At 35.6% G+C, this 19,239-nt stretch overlaps 3 protein-coding genes across 3 annotated transcripts; 1 reads left to right on the forward strand and 2 right to left on the reverse strand.

The window, feature by feature from the left end:
• Positions 1 to 467: 467 nt before the first annotated feature.
• On the forward strand, positions 468 to 788 carry LOC110887789 (uncharacterized mitochondrial protein AtMg01250-like). The gene has a single exon (XM_022135358.1). The coding sequence runs from the start codon at positions 468 to 470 to the stop codon at positions 786 to 788; it is 321 nt and encodes a 106-aa protein (XP_021991050.1).
• Positions 789 to 5,275: 4,487 nt separating this feature from the next.
• Positions 5,276 to 9,280, reverse strand: LOC110889644 (thioredoxin 1). Its single transcript, XM_022137208.2, has 2 exons — positions 8,950 to 9,280; positions 5,276 to 5,712 (listed from the first exon to the last, which is right to left on the reverse strand). Exons 1-2 carry the CDS (start codon positions 9,191 to 9,193, stop codon positions 5,399 to 5,401), a joined length of 558 nt encoding a protein of 185 aa, XP_021992900.1. The 5' UTR covers positions 9,194 to 9,280; the 3' UTR covers positions 5,276 to 5,398.
• Positions 9,281 to 10,195: 915 nt separating this feature from the next.
• LOC110889643 (3-deoxy-manno-octulosonate cytidylyltransferase, mitochondrial) lies at positions 10,196 to 13,836 on the reverse strand. Its single transcript, XM_022137207.2, has 8 exons — positions 13,509 to 13,836; positions 13,173 to 13,218; positions 12,498 to 12,584; positions 12,276 to 12,400; positions 10,948 to 11,087; positions 10,809 to 10,860; positions 10,606 to 10,716; positions 10,196 to 10,523 (listed from the first exon to the last, which is right to left on the reverse strand). The coding sequence occupies exons 1-8, from the start codon at positions 13,758 to 13,760 to the stop codon at positions 10,431 to 10,433; spliced, it is 906 nt and encodes a 301-aa protein (XP_021992899.1). The 5' UTR covers positions 13,761 to 13,836; the 3' UTR covers positions 10,196 to 10,430.
• Positions 13,837 to 19,239: the final 5,403 nt, after the last annotated feature.

Genomic DNA, 19,239 nt, shown 5'->3' on the forward strand with positions numbered 1-19,239 from the left:
GAGAGTGGTTTGCTTATACAAGGAATCAAACAAATCTAAATCAATAAGTTTGCACTAATATTAATAGTTAACATATTAATTTTCTTTTAGTTATGTGCCCTATATTTTTTGGAAGCCCTACACCCAAGCATGGGTTACTTGTACTGTAGGTACTGTAGGTTCGGCCTTCATCATAAATATTCTAATTCTTCTAGGGGTTGTTAAACATACAGTGATATTTTTACACTCATTATACGACTCGTGTATTTCGTATACGGATAGTTCATATGACTAAGGTTGCCATGTATATAACCCTTTATTTGAAATAACTAAGGATAACTTTTTTTTGAAAGGGAAATACATCCTAGATGGTCCGCTAATTATTAACGAGGTTGTTAATTGGTTGAAAAAAAGAAGGAAAAGGCTTTTTTTTGTTAAAACTGGACTTTGAGAAGGCGTACGACAATGTTAACTGGGGGTTTGTGAACATGGCCTTATCTCAGATGGGTTTTCCTCCTCTTTGGTGTAAATGGGTCCATGGTATTCTTTCATCTGCTAGAGCGACGGTTTTGGTTAACGGAGCCCCCACGTTTGATTTTCAATATCAGAAGGGTATGAGACAGGGCGACCCTTTCTCTCCGTTCCTTTTTCTTATAGTTATGGAATTTCTTTCGTGTTGTCTGGTTAAAGCGGATGGGATCGGTGCGGTGACTGGGGTTAAGCTTCCTAACAACGGTCCGTCTCTTACCCATCTTTTTATGCTGATGACGCGCTTGTGGTTGGGGAGTGGTCTAGGGGAAATATTCTAAATGTTGTTAGAATCCTCAGATGCTTTTATTTATGCTCTGGGCTTAGAATCAATTTGACAAAGTCAAAAATTATGGGCATTGGGGTTCCCGAGTCAGACATTGCGGCTATGGCGTCTGTGGTGGGATGTTCGGAGGATCGGAATCCGTTTGTTTATCTTGGGATCACTGTGGGGGCCAACATGAACCGCATTGCGAATTGGAGCCCTATTTCCGACACCTTCGAGTTGATATTATCGCTTTGGAAGACTTCGATTCTGTCATTGGGAGGTAGAGTTACTCTTATTAAATCAGTGTTGGAATGTCTTCTTAATTACTTTTTCTCGTTATATAAAGTGCCTGTGGGTGTTGTGAATAAGTTGGAGGCGATTATCAAGAAATTTTTGTGAGGTGGCACGGGAAGGGATAAAAAGTTGAATTGGGTATCCTGGGAGTCTGGGACCGAGTGTCGTCCCCTATTGATCGTGGTGGGCTCGGTATAAGGGATCGTTTATCTATTAATAATGCGCTCCTTCTCAAGTGGGCTTGAAGGTTTAAAAACGAGAGGGATAATTTATAGGTAAAGGTTGTTTCAGCCATTCATGAGCACCGGAGATCATGGGAATTTCTTCCTGTGAAGGCGTCGTTGGGAGGGGTTTGGGGTAATATTGTCAAAGTGGTCTCGAGCCCGATTGTGGCCGGTGATAGGCTTCGAAATTTTATTCGTGGAGAGGTTGGAGATGGGGCGGATCCCTGGCTGAATAAGGAGCCTCTGAAAATCTGTTACCCCAATCTTTTTCGGCTCGAGCTAGATAAAAGGTGTGTGGTTCGGGACAGAATTGTCAGTTCGTTTTCTAATCTTGGGGCGAAGTGGCAATGGAGCTGGCTGCCATCGACAAACGCAGAGATGGCGGAGTGGTTGGATTTGAATGTGAAATTGCGTAATGTTGTTTTATCGGATGTCAAAGATAAATGGGTGTGGATGGGTGACGATTCGGGAGTTTTTAGCATGGGTTCGATCAAGCAGATTTTCGACAGGAATAAAGACTTCAGTGCCAGGTTTGTTTGGGAGTGGTGCAAATGGATCCCCTTAAAATGTAACTTGTTCACGTGGAGAGCCGAACAGGATAGGCTGCCCACTAGGGTTGAACTTAGCAAGCGGAATATATCGGTTCCGGATGTTGCGTGTCCGATGTGTTCATCGGGTAATGAGACTGTCATGCATCTGTTTACCGCTTGTGAATTTGCTACGTTAGTGTGGTTGAAGGTTAGCCGGTGGTGTAAGACTCATTTCCCGATGGCGTTTTCGTTCAGGGGCATTTTGGAAGGGCATTCGTTCAGCGGGTTAAAAGGAAAGGCGTTGCTTGCTTACAAAGGTGTTGTGCTTATTACTTGTTGGATGATTTGGAAGGCCAGGAACGAGTTAGTTTTCTCGGGTAAGGTGCCGAAGGTGGAGGAAGTCTTCAGTGCAGTTAAATCTATAGGTTTTCTTTGGTTTAGAAGTAGGTCGAAGTATAAAGATATGTCTTGGGTTGATTGGTGTAACTTTGTATAGCTTGTTGTAGTTGGTTTGCCGCCCGTCTGTTTTTTTCGTCGGGTTTGGCTGTGTGTTAATGAAGTTTCCTTTCAAAAAAAAAAAAGGATAACTTTTTATTTTTTTTGGTAAATATTAAGTGTGTTTGGAACATTAGGGTGTTACAAACCATTTAAATTTGATTGCACATAAAAGTTAATAAAAGCCTATACGATCATCAATTTTTTGTACTGCTCTACATGATGCTACTTATTTATTTTAATAATCATTGATAGTAAAGTGTAACGCTTTTTAAATACAACCATGAGCGACATTAATATAATATAAGTATGTTAAATATAATAATTGGCATTGGACCATCTCAGTTTATGAAGCAAACAGCGAACATTAATATTGGAAGCAATGATTTAAGAAAGAAAGGAACTAATCACGTTTATCAAAGAGGCTTATATATTCATTTTACTAAAAGAAATCTAGTTAAGGGCATGTTTGGTTAAGCTTTTTGAAACAACTTATTGATTTATTGGTTTTTTTCAAAAAGCCAATAAAAATAATGTCTGGGTAATTAAAAATGACATTTTAAAACAACTTTTTGTATAGAAGGAAAAATCAGTTTTGAAAAACTAGTATTTTTGTGATGAACTTCTTATAACTTTTCAAAACACAATTACAGAATTACCCCCTGCCCTAAGCTAATCCACTCATAAGCTAATCCAAACATTTTTTTTAAAAAAAAACAAATTATTAACTTATTGGCTTTTCTCACTCCATAAGCTAATCAAAACACTTTTTTTTAAAAACTTTTTTTTCAAAAAGTTATAAGTCAATAAGTCATTTTAACAAAAACTCTTTTTTAGGTTAAATAAGCTTACCAAACAAGCCCTTAATCTTTTTTTTTTTTTTTGAAAGTGTGAATTATTCGCGAATGTCGGGAGGTCTACATACGTTGTCTTAACCGGGTCCGCGCTAGAGAGCCCTCTCGCACAATAAATCCCCAATTTAAACCCCTCAATGAGAAACCTCTATCACCCTAAATTCGAACTTGAGACCTGGAGGGGAAAACTCATCCAGGTCCACCATAGGTGGAACTTAAATACCCATGGCCACCACTAGAGCACTAGTGATAGTTAATCGGGTTTCATAGATAATGCCAGTATCATTTAACAAACTGATAATGGGCAAGAACCATACCTTAAACACCAACCATATGTTGTTAGCTCGCTAAAATGCCGTCTTACGATTATGTAATACCCGCTTGCGGTATGCGCATATAATGTCGTCTTACGATTATGTAATACCCGCTTGTGGTATGCGCATAAGTGAAAGTGCACTAATTTTAATTTTATTTTACTAATTTTGTGAAAATAACGTTAAAATAGGGGGTGGTTAATCATCCATCATGTGGTGGCGTTGATAGTCGAAAGACAAGGGAGTACATGCACTAATCGTCCTTGGAACACTTTTGAAACTTAAGTGACCTAATTGGAACACTTTTAAAACTTGGTTGCTATTCTACAAAGTTGCCCCAAAAATAAATGATTCGGTTCGGTTAACCGATGGTAAAAAAAATATCCGTTAACCGACTTCCGGTTAATTCGATTCCGGTTAATTTAGGTTCGGTTTTGTCGGTTTTCGGTTAACGGTTCGGTTATTGCACACCCCTAATTCCTATGGGGTAGAGGTAAGACTGTCTACATCTTACCATTCTCAGACCCTACCTTAGTTGTGCTATTGATGAGATTTCCTTGAGTATGATGATAAATGAGTATCAAATGCAATAATGGAAAACATATGATAAGTCATTAAATTCAATCAACATTAAAGTGTTCACAATTCTAAAATTATTTAAACGAATTAAACATTATAGAACAAAAGATCAAACCTACTTGTTGCGATTGGTGTTTGAAAGCGTCTTCAAGTATTCATGGATAAATCTTTTTAAGTTTGATAAAGAAAGGTGAAAGAATTTGTATAAAACCTTTAATGTTGTAGAAGACAAGATTTTGTAGGTGTTTATTTTTTGATATCTAAGCAGTTAAGGCTATGGGGTGTGGGATAAAGCCTTTAGGGGCTTTTTCAGAACACGTCAGCGTCACATCATATCCACGTCAGCCAGGGAACTTTATCACGCCCTCCCTTAACTTGCATGGTATGATATAAAGCCCCCTGTTAAATAAAAAAAAAAGATTGTATTGGTTGAAATGCATGTGGGCCCCACCTGAACACTTCTTCCTCCTCGTTACCATGGTGGCGAACTACCTATAGCGCCCCTCCTTAAACCCCATGGTGTGGGGTGGCGCCACCACCCAGGCGCCATTGATGCTGAGTATGCAAGGCTGGCGTCCCCACACCCTCCGGCCTAAAAAGTCGCCACACCCTCCGGCCTAAAAAGATGCTAGTGAATTGCAGTTTACTTTTTGAACGACCAAAAAAAGACCCTCTGCGTAAATTTTGAATAGACAACCTACCAAGCAGTATGTACATGATCATCTGTGTAATTAACTTTTATGTATATAAACGGAAATAATTACCGGTTACATCCTATTTTTATTGGTTGCATAGCTTTTGTTAAATAAGATTTGAATCATAGAATAAACTGTTAATAATAACTGAGAATATATATTTTGACTGTTCAATTCTTTTTCCTCTTACCTACTCCAAGCGGTTAGGGTTTAGAATTCTTCAAAGGAGGTCCCAAGTTTGAATCGTGTAACGCGTGATTTCTTAGGATCACTGGTTAAACCCATGGTTGTAAAAGTCCCACCTAGGCTCCGAGTATTCCCCGAGTACTCGCTACAAGGTAGGCTGCCGAGGCACGAGTACTGGTCTCCCAGACCAATTACTCCCCGAGTAATCTCCGCCTAAGCCGAGCACTCCCGAATCCGACTAGGAAGCGCCTAGCGACTTTTGCAACCATGGTTAAACCTCGGTAAACTAGTAAGAGCCCGGGTTTGCCTATAAAGTACGATTTCCCAGATTTTAAAGAAAACAAAAGAGAGAATAATATATAATGAACAAGATCATGGTTTGTGACAAAATAGACTAGACAAACAAGAGAAGTAAATTGGTGAAAACTAGTATGTACAGATGACAGTACCTCTTACAAAAACTTTTCAATGCAGGTAGACAGAGTAGATTTTGGAACAGCGCCAATAACTGCCTCTTTCTTCTCTCCATCTTTGAAGATAATGACAGTTGGAATGCTTCTTATACCATAATTGGTAGCGATTGAAGGACTCTCATCAGTGTTCACCTTGTAACAAGCGAGCTTGCCGTTGTATTCTTTCGCCAGCTCATCAATGATCGGGTGGATCATGCGACATGGCCCGCACCACGGAGCCCAAAATTCAACCAGTACGGGAAGCTCAGAGTCCAGAACAAGTGATTGCCATGAACCATCAGTCACAGGAAGTACTGCAATCTCAATAATTTACTTCAGTTGGTCATCAACAATCATCAAATACAAATAGCGGTGTAAACAAGCCAAGTTGCTCGTGGACTACTCGAGATCGGCTCATTAAATGCTCGAATTGAGCTGAGCTAAAACAAGCTCAAGCCTAAAAATAAGCTTGTTTGATAAACAAGCCCGAGCCCCAGCTTCACTTATCGAGCTCAAGCTAGTTCATGGGCCTATACAGCCTATTATTTATATAACTTTTATTTAGTATATTAAATAAATATTTATATGATAACTATTGTTATACATAAAAATTTATATATAAAAAAACTAAATAATACATATTATTATATAAATGTTATAATTATAAATGTACATAAAGTAACTAATATATAATAAACGAAATTAACAAATAATAAACGAGCTCGAGCTTTAGAAATAGAACTCAAAACGAGTCTAGCTCGGCTCGGCGTATTCACACCACTACATGTATGCTAGCTCCTTTTAGCACAACAAATGCTAATCAAATCTAACGGTTGATTGATAATTTGTCTAGCCAACTCTCAAATTCATCACGATACGAAGATATTCCATCAATTAAGAACAGCAAAAACAAATGTCTAAGAGAGTTATAACTCAGGATCCAGAACTATATGTTTGTTTTCACCTATTCGGGATGAAATAATAACTACATTGATTTTTTATCAACAAAACAGATATCACTTTCACTGAAAAGTGAAAACATAAATGTGACTTTAAATCAAGATTCGAGATGAGCATGTTCTTGTTTTTCACATACAATTACAATACTGTATTCGTATCCGAGTATGAGGACACCAACAAATCAGTGCTAGAATGTCAATTGCTAACCAAAAATAGGTTCAAAAATCCAAAAACAATAATCGTAACGAGTATCAGAAAACCTATTCGCTACCTATGCAGTTATAGCGGTCCAAAATCAAATAGCAGTCAAGGTCCGCTATATGATATCTAAGTTATAGCTGTGGTATAGCGGTAATTTTTATATCATGCATATTTTATGTATTTATATGTATATAAATATATATACTGAAAAAAATTAATAATAATATCAAAATTTATAGTAATATCATATTATCATGCAAAATATTAGTAGTAATATCAAAATTCAAAACATTAACTGAGGAAGTCCAGCGATTTAGAGATTTAGGTTTAATTTTGTTGAATGATGAACTGATGAAGAACCAACGAATGAAGACTTTTGGTCTCAATTTAGGTTTAATTTCGGGTTTGGGCCTTTACTTTTGGGTTTATTTATAAACAAAAAGTTAATTAATGTGGGCTTTACCTTACTTTTGGGCTGAAATAAGAAAAACCGCTAAAAGCAGTGCTATGACCGCTATACGGGTTTCAAAATAGCGGTCCAATAGCGGAATTTAGCACCGCTAATAGCGGGACTGCTATAAGGGACCGCTATTTGGACAGCTATTTGGACCGCTATGAGTTCGTATGTCCGCTAAGCGCTATTGACTGCATAGTTTGCTACAATAGGTACGTAAAGTATAACCGATCTATTTAATTCAGATCCAAAACTATACGTTTCAGCATTTAGAGGAAAAAATGATAACTACATTGATTTTAAGTTTTAACCAACAAAACAGATATCAACTTCACCATAGTTGTCGATAGCGAATAGCGACAAGGCACCTATAGGCTACGTAGCGAATAGCGACAAATAGCGACGACTATTTTATAAATAGCGATTACACTAGAAAAAGAATTTTGAAAATTTTTATATGTATATTACATCAAAATACCCTTGTATATATGCTATTTTACATGTATATTTAACAAAAACCTATAAATCCAGCGATTTTATAGCTATATCTAATTGATATTAACATCAAAAAAAAAAAATACCTAACTGTCGCTAAGTTCGCCATTGATCGCTAAGACCCATATAGCGACACTTGGTCGCATGGCTACATAGTGCGCTATGGCGGTCGCCTATGCAGTTAAAGCGGTCCAAAATCGAATAGCGGTCAAGGTCCGCTATATGATATATAGGTTATAGCGGTGGCATAGCGGTGATATAGCGGTAATTTTTATACCATGCATAATTTATGTATTTTTATATATATATAAATAGGGTAAGGATAGTGTAAAAAGGGCCTAAAGTGTGAGAAGTGTATTATAACACTATATATAATACTATATAACACCATATAAACACCGTATAACAATATGTAACACCATATGATACCATATAACACTATGTAACACTATATAACATTATATAACAAATATAACACTATACATCTATCATAGACATGCTATCAGACAAACTATAGTGTTATATTTGTTATATAATGTTATATAGTGTTATATGGTATTATATGGTGTTACATATTGTTATACGGTGTTTATACGGTGTTATATAGTATTATATATAGTGTTACAATACACTTCTCACACTTTGAGCACTTTTTACAGGATCCTCTACCTATATAAATATATCTTTGAAAAATATTAATAGTAATATCAAAATTCATAGTAATATCATTCCATTATCAAAAACCCGTTGCAAATCAAATACTAATAGTAACTTTGAAGTATTTTATCTAAGAATTAATACAATCAAACACTGTTATTGCTATAACCGCTATAGGCCACCGCTATAGCACCGCTAGAGTACCGCTATAGCACCGCTATAGCGGTATTTAGCGCCGCTAATAGTGGAACCGCTATAGGCCACCGCTATTTGGACCGCTACACACCCTGAGGTCCGCTAACCGCTATAGCACCGCTATTGACTGCTTAGGGCCGGTCGCTATAGCCGCTATTAACAACTATGAACTTCACTGAAAACATAAATGTGGCTTCAAATCGAGATGAACATGTTCTTCCTATACAATTACAACACTGTATGTCTGTGTATGTATTCGAGTATTAGAACATCAACAAATTAGTGCTAGAATCCTTACATAACACTACTCCTAAATTACACCAAGTTTTACCCCATGCTAGGAATTGAACCCTGGTCTGTCTGCAAGAGGCACAAAGCCTCTACCAACCCACCAAAGTGGTGATGGCTAGTGCTAGAGTCCTAGAATGTCAATCGCCAAACAAACATAGATTTAAAAATCAGAAAACAATAATCAAAACAATTATTCGAGAATCGAGAGACCTGCTCGCTACAGAAGGTCTAGAAAGCATAATATAATCAAATTTAGCACAAATTTCATAAAATAACAACACAATAAAACGATTCTAACCTTGTACTGGTGCTTCCTGTGCTTCGCAGACGATTCGTCCGCCACGACGGCCGAACTTCGACCTCAATCTGACAGATCCAGAAGAACTGAAGGAATTGATCTTCAACTTTGAGGTTCTGGATTCCGGCAGAGAGTTCCGGCGAACGGAGAGTTGAGCGAGAGGAGAAGAGGCGATCGGAGTTAGAGAAGCCGCGGGGAATCCGGTGGCGCGAGGAACGGTTAGGGTTTCGAGAAGGGCGGCCATCGGAAAACTAACAAACTAATGGAGAGGGGAGGAGTGTGGGAGTGTGAATGGCTGGTGTGTGTTGGTGAGATGAGATTATTGTGGGATGGATGAGGTGTCACGTGCTTGGCACCTTTCAAATCTTTCTCTACTTTCCATTTTTTTTATTTTTTTTTTATTTTTTTCTTCAAGTTGAAAAAAATTTGAAGATGATGTATTGATGTTTAACCTTTTCCTTTATTTACCCGATGATTTCTATCACTTATCTTATTTTCATTTGCATAGTTTATTTTTCGGATCCAAGTATAGAGGTGTACAAAACATGGTTTGGGACTTTGGGCTTAAACCGGTTCGATTAGCCTGTTTTTTAGTTGTCTTAAACTGGTTCAGGTTAAGAACTAGTTTTAGAGTTGAAAACCTCAACCTAGCTAGACCGATTTGGGTTAGATCCAATCCGGTTTTAGCGTTTAAACTGGTTTTTTTATCAGTTTATTTTAGACGGGCTGAAACCAGTTCAGGTTGGTATCAAACAGCAAGTCGGGTTGGACTCAAACCGGTTTTTTTTTTTCTTTTGACAGGTCAAGCAAGGTCAGTTTCTAGGTTTGCCGGGCCAAACTGGTTTTTTTACACCTCTATTTGAATACTCGTGTATTTAAAACTTGTCATTTTCATCTAACTGGTTAACCTCATCCAAGTTTTAACGTTAAATCAAGGGAATTTTATTAATTAATGTTATTCATTTTAACTCTTATTTATCCACCCAAATATTTTACACACACACAGACTTTTTTCTTTTGTTGGACAAAAAACGCCGCATAATAACATCAAATACCAAACCGCTCGTAAGCCTAGTGGTATCAAGGTATGAAGGAAATGTGTCCCTTTCCGTGAACATTTTTTTTTCTCCACCTCGCTACACATCACATTTCACCCGATCACAACACCATCCATACTAATGGTGTGAACATTTTTTTCTCTAATCAATCTCCTTTAGAGCTTCCTCCACAACTCTTAAAAGCTCAATACACAATCCTTTAATCCCATATTCTGTCTAGAAAACTTTCTACAAAATATAATGTTCACAAAGTATACAACAAAAGCATTAGGAAGGTACATCATTACGGTTGGAAATTCAAGCTTTACGCTACAAATTACACTCATAGAAGAAAATAAACAAAGAAAAACAAACACTGGTATGACGAAATCTTCACTATCTTGGTGGCAAAACCTCACTGCAACTAGACAACCCGACATGAAGCTAAGACAAGTTCTTTTCGCGCATATAACTTTCAATCTTGGCAACATCTTCAGGCGTATCGACACCATGAGCATCATGATTGACTTTTATTACCTGCAATAATATAAGAAACAAGACACCGATACTCCGATCAGATTCATTTTTCACATGTCTGCCAAGAAACAACTTTTAGTACCTTCATCTTGTAACCGTTTTCAAGTACTTTCAACTGTTCCAAATCTTCTTCCAGTTGCAATGGAGTTGGAGTCAGATCAGGATAAATCTTCAGAAATTCCGAATCATAGCTCTATAAAGAAAAATTCTGACGTTAATTCGCTTGAAAAACTGCTGATATTTATAAAAATACAATAAAAATTTTATTTTATTTTTAATTTGTACCTGAATACCTAGATGAAGATTATATGGGAATGAAGGATTGACTTTTCCTGACCTAGATAAATAATTGGGAACAAAAAAGAAATAAGGATCTAAAAATGTTAAAAAAGAACATATCGTTAAAAATGAAAGAAACACAAACTTGTTAAAAGGGATCAGCCCTCGAGAAAAGTAGATCGCATAGCCACGGTTATCAACCACACATTTGACACGATTTGGATCGAAAGCATCTTCTGGTTTCAACGCAGTGACTGCTGTGCTGAAAACTGCATCTGGGGTGGTCTGCAGACACATAAATCATTATATTTCAACAACACTTTAGAAATATAAAAATCACGAGTTTTTTCCCAAACTAGTGTTGGTGGAAAAAATATTTACCATTTTGGTGTTCCTTAAGAACTATTTACCAAAATGGTGTTCTTCATTTATTTTTTTTATTTTTTCTATTTAGTTAAGTCATTGCTATTTTTATATGTTTTTCTCCAATCCATCCAACATCTCATTACTATTTTTACATGTTTTTATCCAATCAATCCAACATCTAATTCTATTATTTTCTTCATTCTATGTTTTCTTTTTACATTTTTTCGCTTTAGATCTAAACCCCTTCGTTCTATGTTTTTTTTTTTTTCGCTTTAGATGTGAGCCCGACGTTTCAGTTAATCAGATGCCAGCCGACGCTCGACGCATCCCAATCAAACCAATCGATTGAATCAAAAGCGAGCAGTAGAATCATAATCGGATGAATCTCCGAATCGGAAACGAACATCATTGTCGTTTTTTGGAAAGCTAATCTCAGTCTTTGCCAAATTTTACAAGTCTTCATGTAGAATTTTTTGAAATCATAAACTCGCAAAGTGTTGAAGTAGCAGGTTTCATAGAACTTAATGAATTTAATAAAAAAAATGTAGAGAATGAACCAAGCTCTGTATAAAATTCCTGGAGCAGGTTTAATAGAACTTTATAACCTTCTTTGTTTTATTTACATGTAAAGTTGAACTTATAGAGGACGTTCAGAATTGTATAATCTTGAATTTGAAGCAAAATGCTTTTGATTTACATGATGAACAAGGTTATTGGAGTATTACATATGAATTTAAAACGTGGATTTCAGCACAAAGTCTCAAATGGTTATTGTTAATTAATCATTGTTGATGTTGATAAAACTTTGATTGGTTTTTTTATGTTTCATAGTTCGTATTTGAGATGAGTTGATTAAAAAACAAAAATTTACAAGTTAGTAAAAGCTACAGTGGATTGATTTAAGAAAATAAAAAAAAAATTAAATGTTGAATGATTGGATAAAAACATATAAAAAAGGTTTGAGTTAACTTAATAGAAAAAATAAATAAAAAACACTATTTTGGTAAATAGTTTTCAAGGATCACCAAAATGGTAAATATTTTTTCCTTCAACACTAATTTGGGAAAAAACTCTAAAAATCACAAGAATTTGATCAGTTCGTGTTACCTGAAGAGCTTTGACAATGCCGTCAATTATTTCAGGTTCGATTAGAGGTTCGTCTCCTTGAATATTGACAACAATATCATACTTTTTCTCGAGCTTTTGAAGTGCTTCACTACACCTCTCAGCACCTACAAATTGACATCATACAAACAAATAACATTACCCGTTAACCAACAATCTAAATTAATATAATTCAGCTTGATGACGATAAACATGATTTCATACCATTTCTGCACGATTCTGCAGTCATTATTACATCAGCACCAAACCCTCGACAGCATTCTGCAATCTTTTCATCATCCGTTGCCACAACTACAACAGGGCCAATGTTCACTTTAGATTACAATGTGTAAAGATATAACAGGTCAGCTTACGAGGGGTCAGGATATAACGGGTCAGGTTACAATGGGTAAAGATATGACAGGTCAGGTTACGATGGGTCAGGATATAACAGGTCAGGTTACAATGGGTAAAGATATAACAGGTCAGCTTACGAGGGGTCAGGATATAACGGGTCAAAAAAAAATTACACTATCTATGATTCTCAATGGTAATTCATAGAACAAGCAAAACCAAAGTCTTGAGAAAACTATTATCAATAACGAACCTATGCAGTTAATATTGCTGATATATCGGTTATATCGGTCCCCTAGTAAAATATCGGTGTCATATATTGGTCAGAATATCGGTATCGATATTATCGCCGATACAACCAATATTTGACCGATATATCACTGAATTATTAGTGTTAAATTGCTATATATATATAAATTCTGCATGATATTAAAATTACCGATATCTCACCGAGATAACCTATATCTCAAATATGGGTCCTTCACCAATATCCGATTTTACTGCATAGTAACAAACAAGTACCGAATTCGGAAAAAAAATACTCACCGACACGATCCAATGTTGTAGCCAACTTTGCTCTCTCCCAAGTCCTCTGTTCAAATCAAATAAGAAAACCCAAATTGTGAGGTAAATGTATCACACAGTTAGTTGCATCTACCCAATATCAACGCAGATTTGTTGATATGATCCAAAAAGTCTCCTACTTTTAGCAATAACTGGAACTTATGAACTTAAATCCAGCACCTCAAAAGTACAATCAAGCCCTAATTTCTATCAATGAAACAGCTACTTAAATAATAATTGCACTTGTAATTCAGATATTGCTAGAAATTCCGGTTACTAAATTTAAAGAATTTCAAGAATTAATGAGTAAAATGCAACCTGGATCATGGGTTTGCCGAGGATCTCAACGAGGGGTTTACCCTGAAATCGGGAAGAAGCAAACCGGGCAGGAATTATACCCACTACTCGACTTCGGAACACGGTGGCAGATCGGCGGTAAAAGTAGTAAGCGTGAGCGCCGACGACTAGAGCGGCGGCGGCTGCGACCCCATGCAGAATCAACGATGATTTGGTAGAACCGCGATCCGAGGAAGAAGATCCGGTGCAGATCGAGTTTAGGCTCATTGGCATGACCGACTGTTCAGTGTGTGTGTGTGAATTATGAAATTGTGAGTAAATTTGAATAAGGTTTGTTGATTGTTATTTGTGGAGGTTTAGGTGTTGTTTATTTATAATTATTTGTGGAGGTTTAGATGTCATATTGCCGTGGTGAAGGTAAGGTAAATTTGAATAAGGTTTGTTGATTGTTATTTAACCATATTTTATTGGTTGCGGCGGGACGTAAAACTATGTCAGATAGTACTTGTATAACATCATCGTTACCGACTGCTAATGCTGAGTCGATCTAGGATTTGTGTGTTGCGACGAATTTGTCAAATGGGAAAAATAAACGTAAAACTGTTGAACTCCACACGCACGTTGCGTCGTGTTAACTCACAAAATTTAGAACGAAACGTAAAACGAAACTTGCGAAAGATGAAAAGTATAGGGAACCAGAGTTAAAAGTAAAAATGTTGAGAGGTTAAATTGTAAATAATAAAAGGTTCTGGGTTAAAATTAAAAAATCAAATTTAGTAGGGTGAAAATTACAAAAAATGAAAAACTTTTGGGTTAAAACTAAAAAAAAATATTTTTTTATAACCCAAAGAATGAGGTATAAACCCATGATGCATAAAAGTGTTGCTAACTAATACTATGTAAATATTAGTTCATGTATTGTGGTAAATGTAAATTGTGAGGAAAAAAATGCCACGTAGCGGTGGAGGGTTACAAATTCACACCAACTAGTATTCGGACCCGACCGTGACGCGACGTGGTGCGGCATCCGAATATGTCATGTATTCTCTGTTTACAGAGATGTAGCATAAGGTAAAGGACAATTTTGCAATGACGTTTAATAAAATGACATCTCCGAAACAACAAGACTAGAAGTCCGCATTAAGTTCCATATAATCAGTGCCCTTGACTTTCGCTGATGTTATTTAACTTTGGTTTATTATGGCTCCACATCTGATTCGATATGTCTATTGAAATATGTCATGTATTTTTGTGATTGAATTTTTACAGCATAACAACATATAAACTAATAAAACTACAAAATTGTTGTTATGTATTAATACGATTTGAAATTTACTACCTAAAACATACAACTAAAATAATAAGTCTGATAACAAAATCATTCATTGTATATAACATACAAAGTTTATAATTAACCTTACATGTGTACTAGAAGTAATGTTAAAGCTAGATTTTAATATCGTTTTGGCCTTCGTGACACGCATAAAGCGTGCTAATGAAGACGTGTAGCTCCACCTGTTTCTCACGTATGCTAGCAACTCTCGCGATAAAGTCATTAAGCTTCTCGGATAGCAGTTGATCTGATTCGATAACATCTTTCAAAAGCTTCTCAAGTTGTTGTAAAACGAAAGGGTCCATGAGTGAAGAAGACATCCCATAACAAAAAATGCACACCAAATAAGTACAATACACAATGCACCAAATTGTTAGTAACTAGGACTATATAAGAGGCTCAGACTATCTGCTGTGACCACCAACTTTGATCGCAACAAGTAGTTTTGGTGACGATTGTTCGCTTTAAAAACACATCTACAACATAAAATGTAAATTTTCCACAAAAAAAAAAAAAAAAACAAATGAACCATCAAAGCATGAAATCTAATGCAAAACGAAAAGCGAAGAGCATCATCTGTGACAACTGACACCAAACCGGTAATTTCCGTACACTTTAATTATTATTTAATGACTGCAATTATGTGCTTTAGTGTCAACATTACCTGATTTCATACAATACAAGTGAATTCATGCACGTTTTATACTACCAAATATTGCTTTATGCATTAACGAGAGCGTTGCGTCAGAAATACTAGTAAACTCACCAGTAAGACACGGTGTGTCAACAGAATTGCAGAAAGCAGTCAGACATTAGAATTAGGGCCTAGGTGTAGGTCCAACGTCAAAAATACATTAAAACCCAATAGTGCATACATGGGTTAACACATAGACACTCCGGAAGTTAAAGCAAGCACTAAAAAGCACCCGAAACGCACTTTAAGTGCATAATTTTAATAAATTCAGCTCAAAACAACTTTTTAACATTAAAATATCATGCAGAAATTTCGTTTTATCATCCAGAATACTTCCCTAAGTGTCGGGAATTGAAAAAGTTACAAAAGGATACCTAAAAGACACTAAACGGTGCAGTTTAACACTTTAACGAACCGGTATCTAACCGAACAACCGGACTTTACCCGGAACACAAAAATAATGTCAAACATATTGTTTTTATTTTTCTGAGCTAGTTAGGGTCCCCGAACACCCCGAACACCCCTTATATTATATAACACACCTTAACATACAAATTTAACTTTTAAATCCTAACTAAACTCTAACTAAATATGTAACCAACAATTACAACCCAACCCCCTACCCCCCCCCCCCATTAAAACGGTCATGGGATGTGGGGACATCCCCACATTTATTTTGATTTTTATAATGATTAGTGTTGGTGGATTAAGAACATATTGCATGATGGTTAAACTTGAAGATTGGATTATAAATAAACCCCATGGTCATGATCATTCATTTCACCAACATACATCAACAAGCTCCATCTCCTTCATCCTCCCATACCCACGACCGCCACCACTAACCACCATATCACCACCATATCACCACCATCAACCTTCCTTTCAAGCATTTTACATACTTACAAAGGTGCAAGAGGTATAACAACTAAGCTTGGTGCACTCGGAAGTTCAAGAACCGCTCTAGATTTCTTTTATCCACCACATTTACATCTTGTTTCTTCCCTAGCCTTGAGCTAGTAGTAAGTGTTTCTAATCATCATCTTGATCTTGTTTATGGTGGTTAATAAATGATTTAATGGTTAAAAATTAAGAACACTAAAGAACTTCCATTAAAGTCTTGAACATAAGTGATTAATGGTGGATAAAGAGAAGATATGTGTGTAAATCTTGTGAATCTTGTATGGTTGTGATTATTTGATGTTGTTTGTTAATAAAAGTAGGATGGATCATCATCAAGACATACTAGATCATGTTCAAGAACATGAACTAGTATTACGTTAGTGTTAGAAATGAGAAAGATGATGAGACCATCCACCGTGAACTTGAAACTTGAATAAACATAATTTTTCTTGTAAAATGAAGTTGTAAACTTGTGGATCTAAAGATCTACAAGTGGTTTTTTGTAAGAACCAAGTGGAAAATACTAGATTGTTAAAAACCCGGATCTTGTGTGAACTAGAATTATTTTTGGTAAGTAAACAAGTGTATAAACATATGTGTAACAAGAAAAATACAAGAAGTAGTATTTTTAGAAAATACGGTCACAAGTTGTAAAGAACTAGATTCTTTAAAAATGAAGTTTTTAAAGAAACAAACACACTTTAAAGAGTAACAAGACTTACTAAATACCCTAGTAAGTTACTACACATTTTTATAAATTTTCAAGTTCATGAAATAGAAAAATTAGTGTATATGTTGTTGATGATTGTTGTTGATGATTGTTGTTGATGATTGTTGTTGACGATTTAAAAGAAAATAAACACATGTTTTGAAAACATGAGAAACCTCCATTTTTAGGGGAAACTCTGTCAAAATTTTTATAAATTTTGACACTTAGAAAAATATATAAGTTTTGAAAAACTTATTCCCTAAAATGTATACCAAGGTATTTACCAAGGTTTCCCTAATTTTTGAGTTAAGAAACGATGATTTCGTCAAGATTAAAAATTGACATTAAGTATGTATATTTTTGAGAAAAATATATATATTATTTTATCACCAAATTTTATGCTAAGTGTATGTAGTATGTATTATACGTGCTAGTGTATTAGGACTTGAAAATACACTAAATACTCTTGAGAAGTAAAAACACAAAAATACACATACAACATACTTAGACAAATACAAGAAAATATATTTGTGAAAATATATTAGTTGATAGAATAAATAATTTGGACAAGTTATGGACATAAAATGAAGTTTTGATCAAAGATACATAATTCGGGTGCAAAGTGCAAAATACAAGATACTTATATTAATTTTTGAGAAAATAGTATAAGTAAGATACATAGTTAAAAATATAAAATATTTTTAACACAACAATATATATACAAAAGATAGTGACTTGTGCTTGTACGATACAAGTCTAGTGACTAACGATAATAAAACACGTTTAGGTCACGACGCACTATAAGCAAATCCGGTGAAGTTTACGACGCAAGGAACGCAAAGTTGTGAGTTCATGCTCCCCCTTTTCTTTTATCTGTTTTCAGTTTTATAACGACGGGGGTGAAATACATGTTACAAATACTTCAATATTTACAAAATGGTATGATGTGTACTAAAACGAGAAGTACTCTTGGTGAAAACTAGTGTCAAGAATTGATACGAAAAATCCTGTCACGAATAGGGTACCAGAAGCACCATTAATCGTGTACATACTTAGACCGCAGAACAAAATGTTAGATCTAATGGGTTTCAGGGCAGCCCCACTCTTGGTGACAACTAGAACCAAGTAGTGTTTTTGTGTCTCAATCGTGAATCGACTACAGAAAAATGCCTATGGTTTGGTGACTTCCTATGTCGTGTCACATGTTAATGGCTTTGCAACCCATTAACACTTGATACTTATAGAAATACTTGATTTATACATGAATACGTGATTTAAACAAAATACATACCATGTTTTTCATACAAAGTATACAAACGTTCAATACAAAAACTGCATGAATTCACACCAACATTATGTTGACGTTTTTTTTTTCAAAACTCACATGTATTTCAGGTAACTAGAAGTGGATGTGTGCGCGACCGTACTCATGCTTGTGGATGTCGCTTATGTTTATCTTTAAATAAAGTTGTAAACTTTTAAGACAATGTTTTATGCTCTCTCGCGATGTAACGCTAACTTATGTTTTTAAATTATAAAATGTTTGGTATTTGAAGTTATTTTTACGAGCATGTAGTATGTTTACCTTTCGTATGCAATGAGAACCTTTCATGATCACACCTTGTGCTTCTGCCGCAGAAAGGGGTGTGACATCATCAACCACATAAAACGTAAAACAAAACAATTGATAAGAAACAACATAGGCACGAATGCTGATAAACATGTAATAAGTCAAAACGACATTGAAACAGACAATACGAAAACAAGCAACACAAACGTGATAAACCTGTAACGGGTTAACAGTTAAATAAAAACATCTTAAACGCTTACTGCAGGTCTCAACAAAGAAGCATAGACCCACAAGACATCATACTAATCCAAAAGCCCACAATATTAATACAATAATAATTACCAAAATGTTATGTACACATGTAAGAAGTCAAAATGACATTGAAACCAACAATACGAAAACAACAAAAACAAACGTGATAAACATGCAACAGTTTAGCAGCTAAATAATAGCATATTAGATACTTACAGCAAGTCTCAGCATAGCATCATAAACTCCAAAGACACCCTACTAATCCAAAAGCCTACAATATTAATATAGTGT

The sequence above is a fragment of the Helianthus annuus genome, chromosome 11 (assembly GCF_002127325.2).
Source record: "Helianthus annuus cultivar XRQ/B chromosome 11, HanXRQr2.0-SUNRISE, whole genome shotgun sequence".
In the NCBI taxonomy this organism is placed as follows: Eukaryota; Viridiplantae; Streptophyta; class Magnoliopsida; order Asterales; family Asteraceae; genus Helianthus; species Helianthus annuus.

Excerpts from the sequence above, each read along its gene's own strand:
- LOC110887789 (XM_022135358.1), top strand. The coding sequence starts at position 468 with ATGGCCTTATCTCAGATGGGTTTTCCTCCTCTTTGGTGTAAATGGGTC.
- LOC110889644 (XM_022137208.2), bottom strand. The coding sequence starts at position 9,193 with ATGGCCGCCCTTCTCGAAACCCTAACCGTTCCTCGCGCCACCGGATTC. Across the intron at positions 5,713-8,949 it reads ACAGGAAGCACCAGTACAAG|TACTTCCTGTGACTGATGGT; the intron begins GTTAGAATCGTT and ends TTGAGATTGCAG.
- LOC110889643 (XM_022137207.2), bottom strand. The coding sequence starts at position 13,760 with ATGCCAATGAGCCTAAACTCGATCTGCACCGGATCTTCTTCCTCGGAT. Across the intron at positions 11,088-12,275 it reads GCATTGTCAAAGCTCTTCAG|ACCACCCCAGATGCAGTTTT; the intron begins GTAACACGAACT and ends ATGTGTCTGCAG. Across the intron at positions 10,717-10,808 it reads ATCTTCATCTAGGTATTCAG|AGCTATGATTCGGAATTTCT; the intron begins GTACAAATTAAA and ends TTTTCTTTATAG.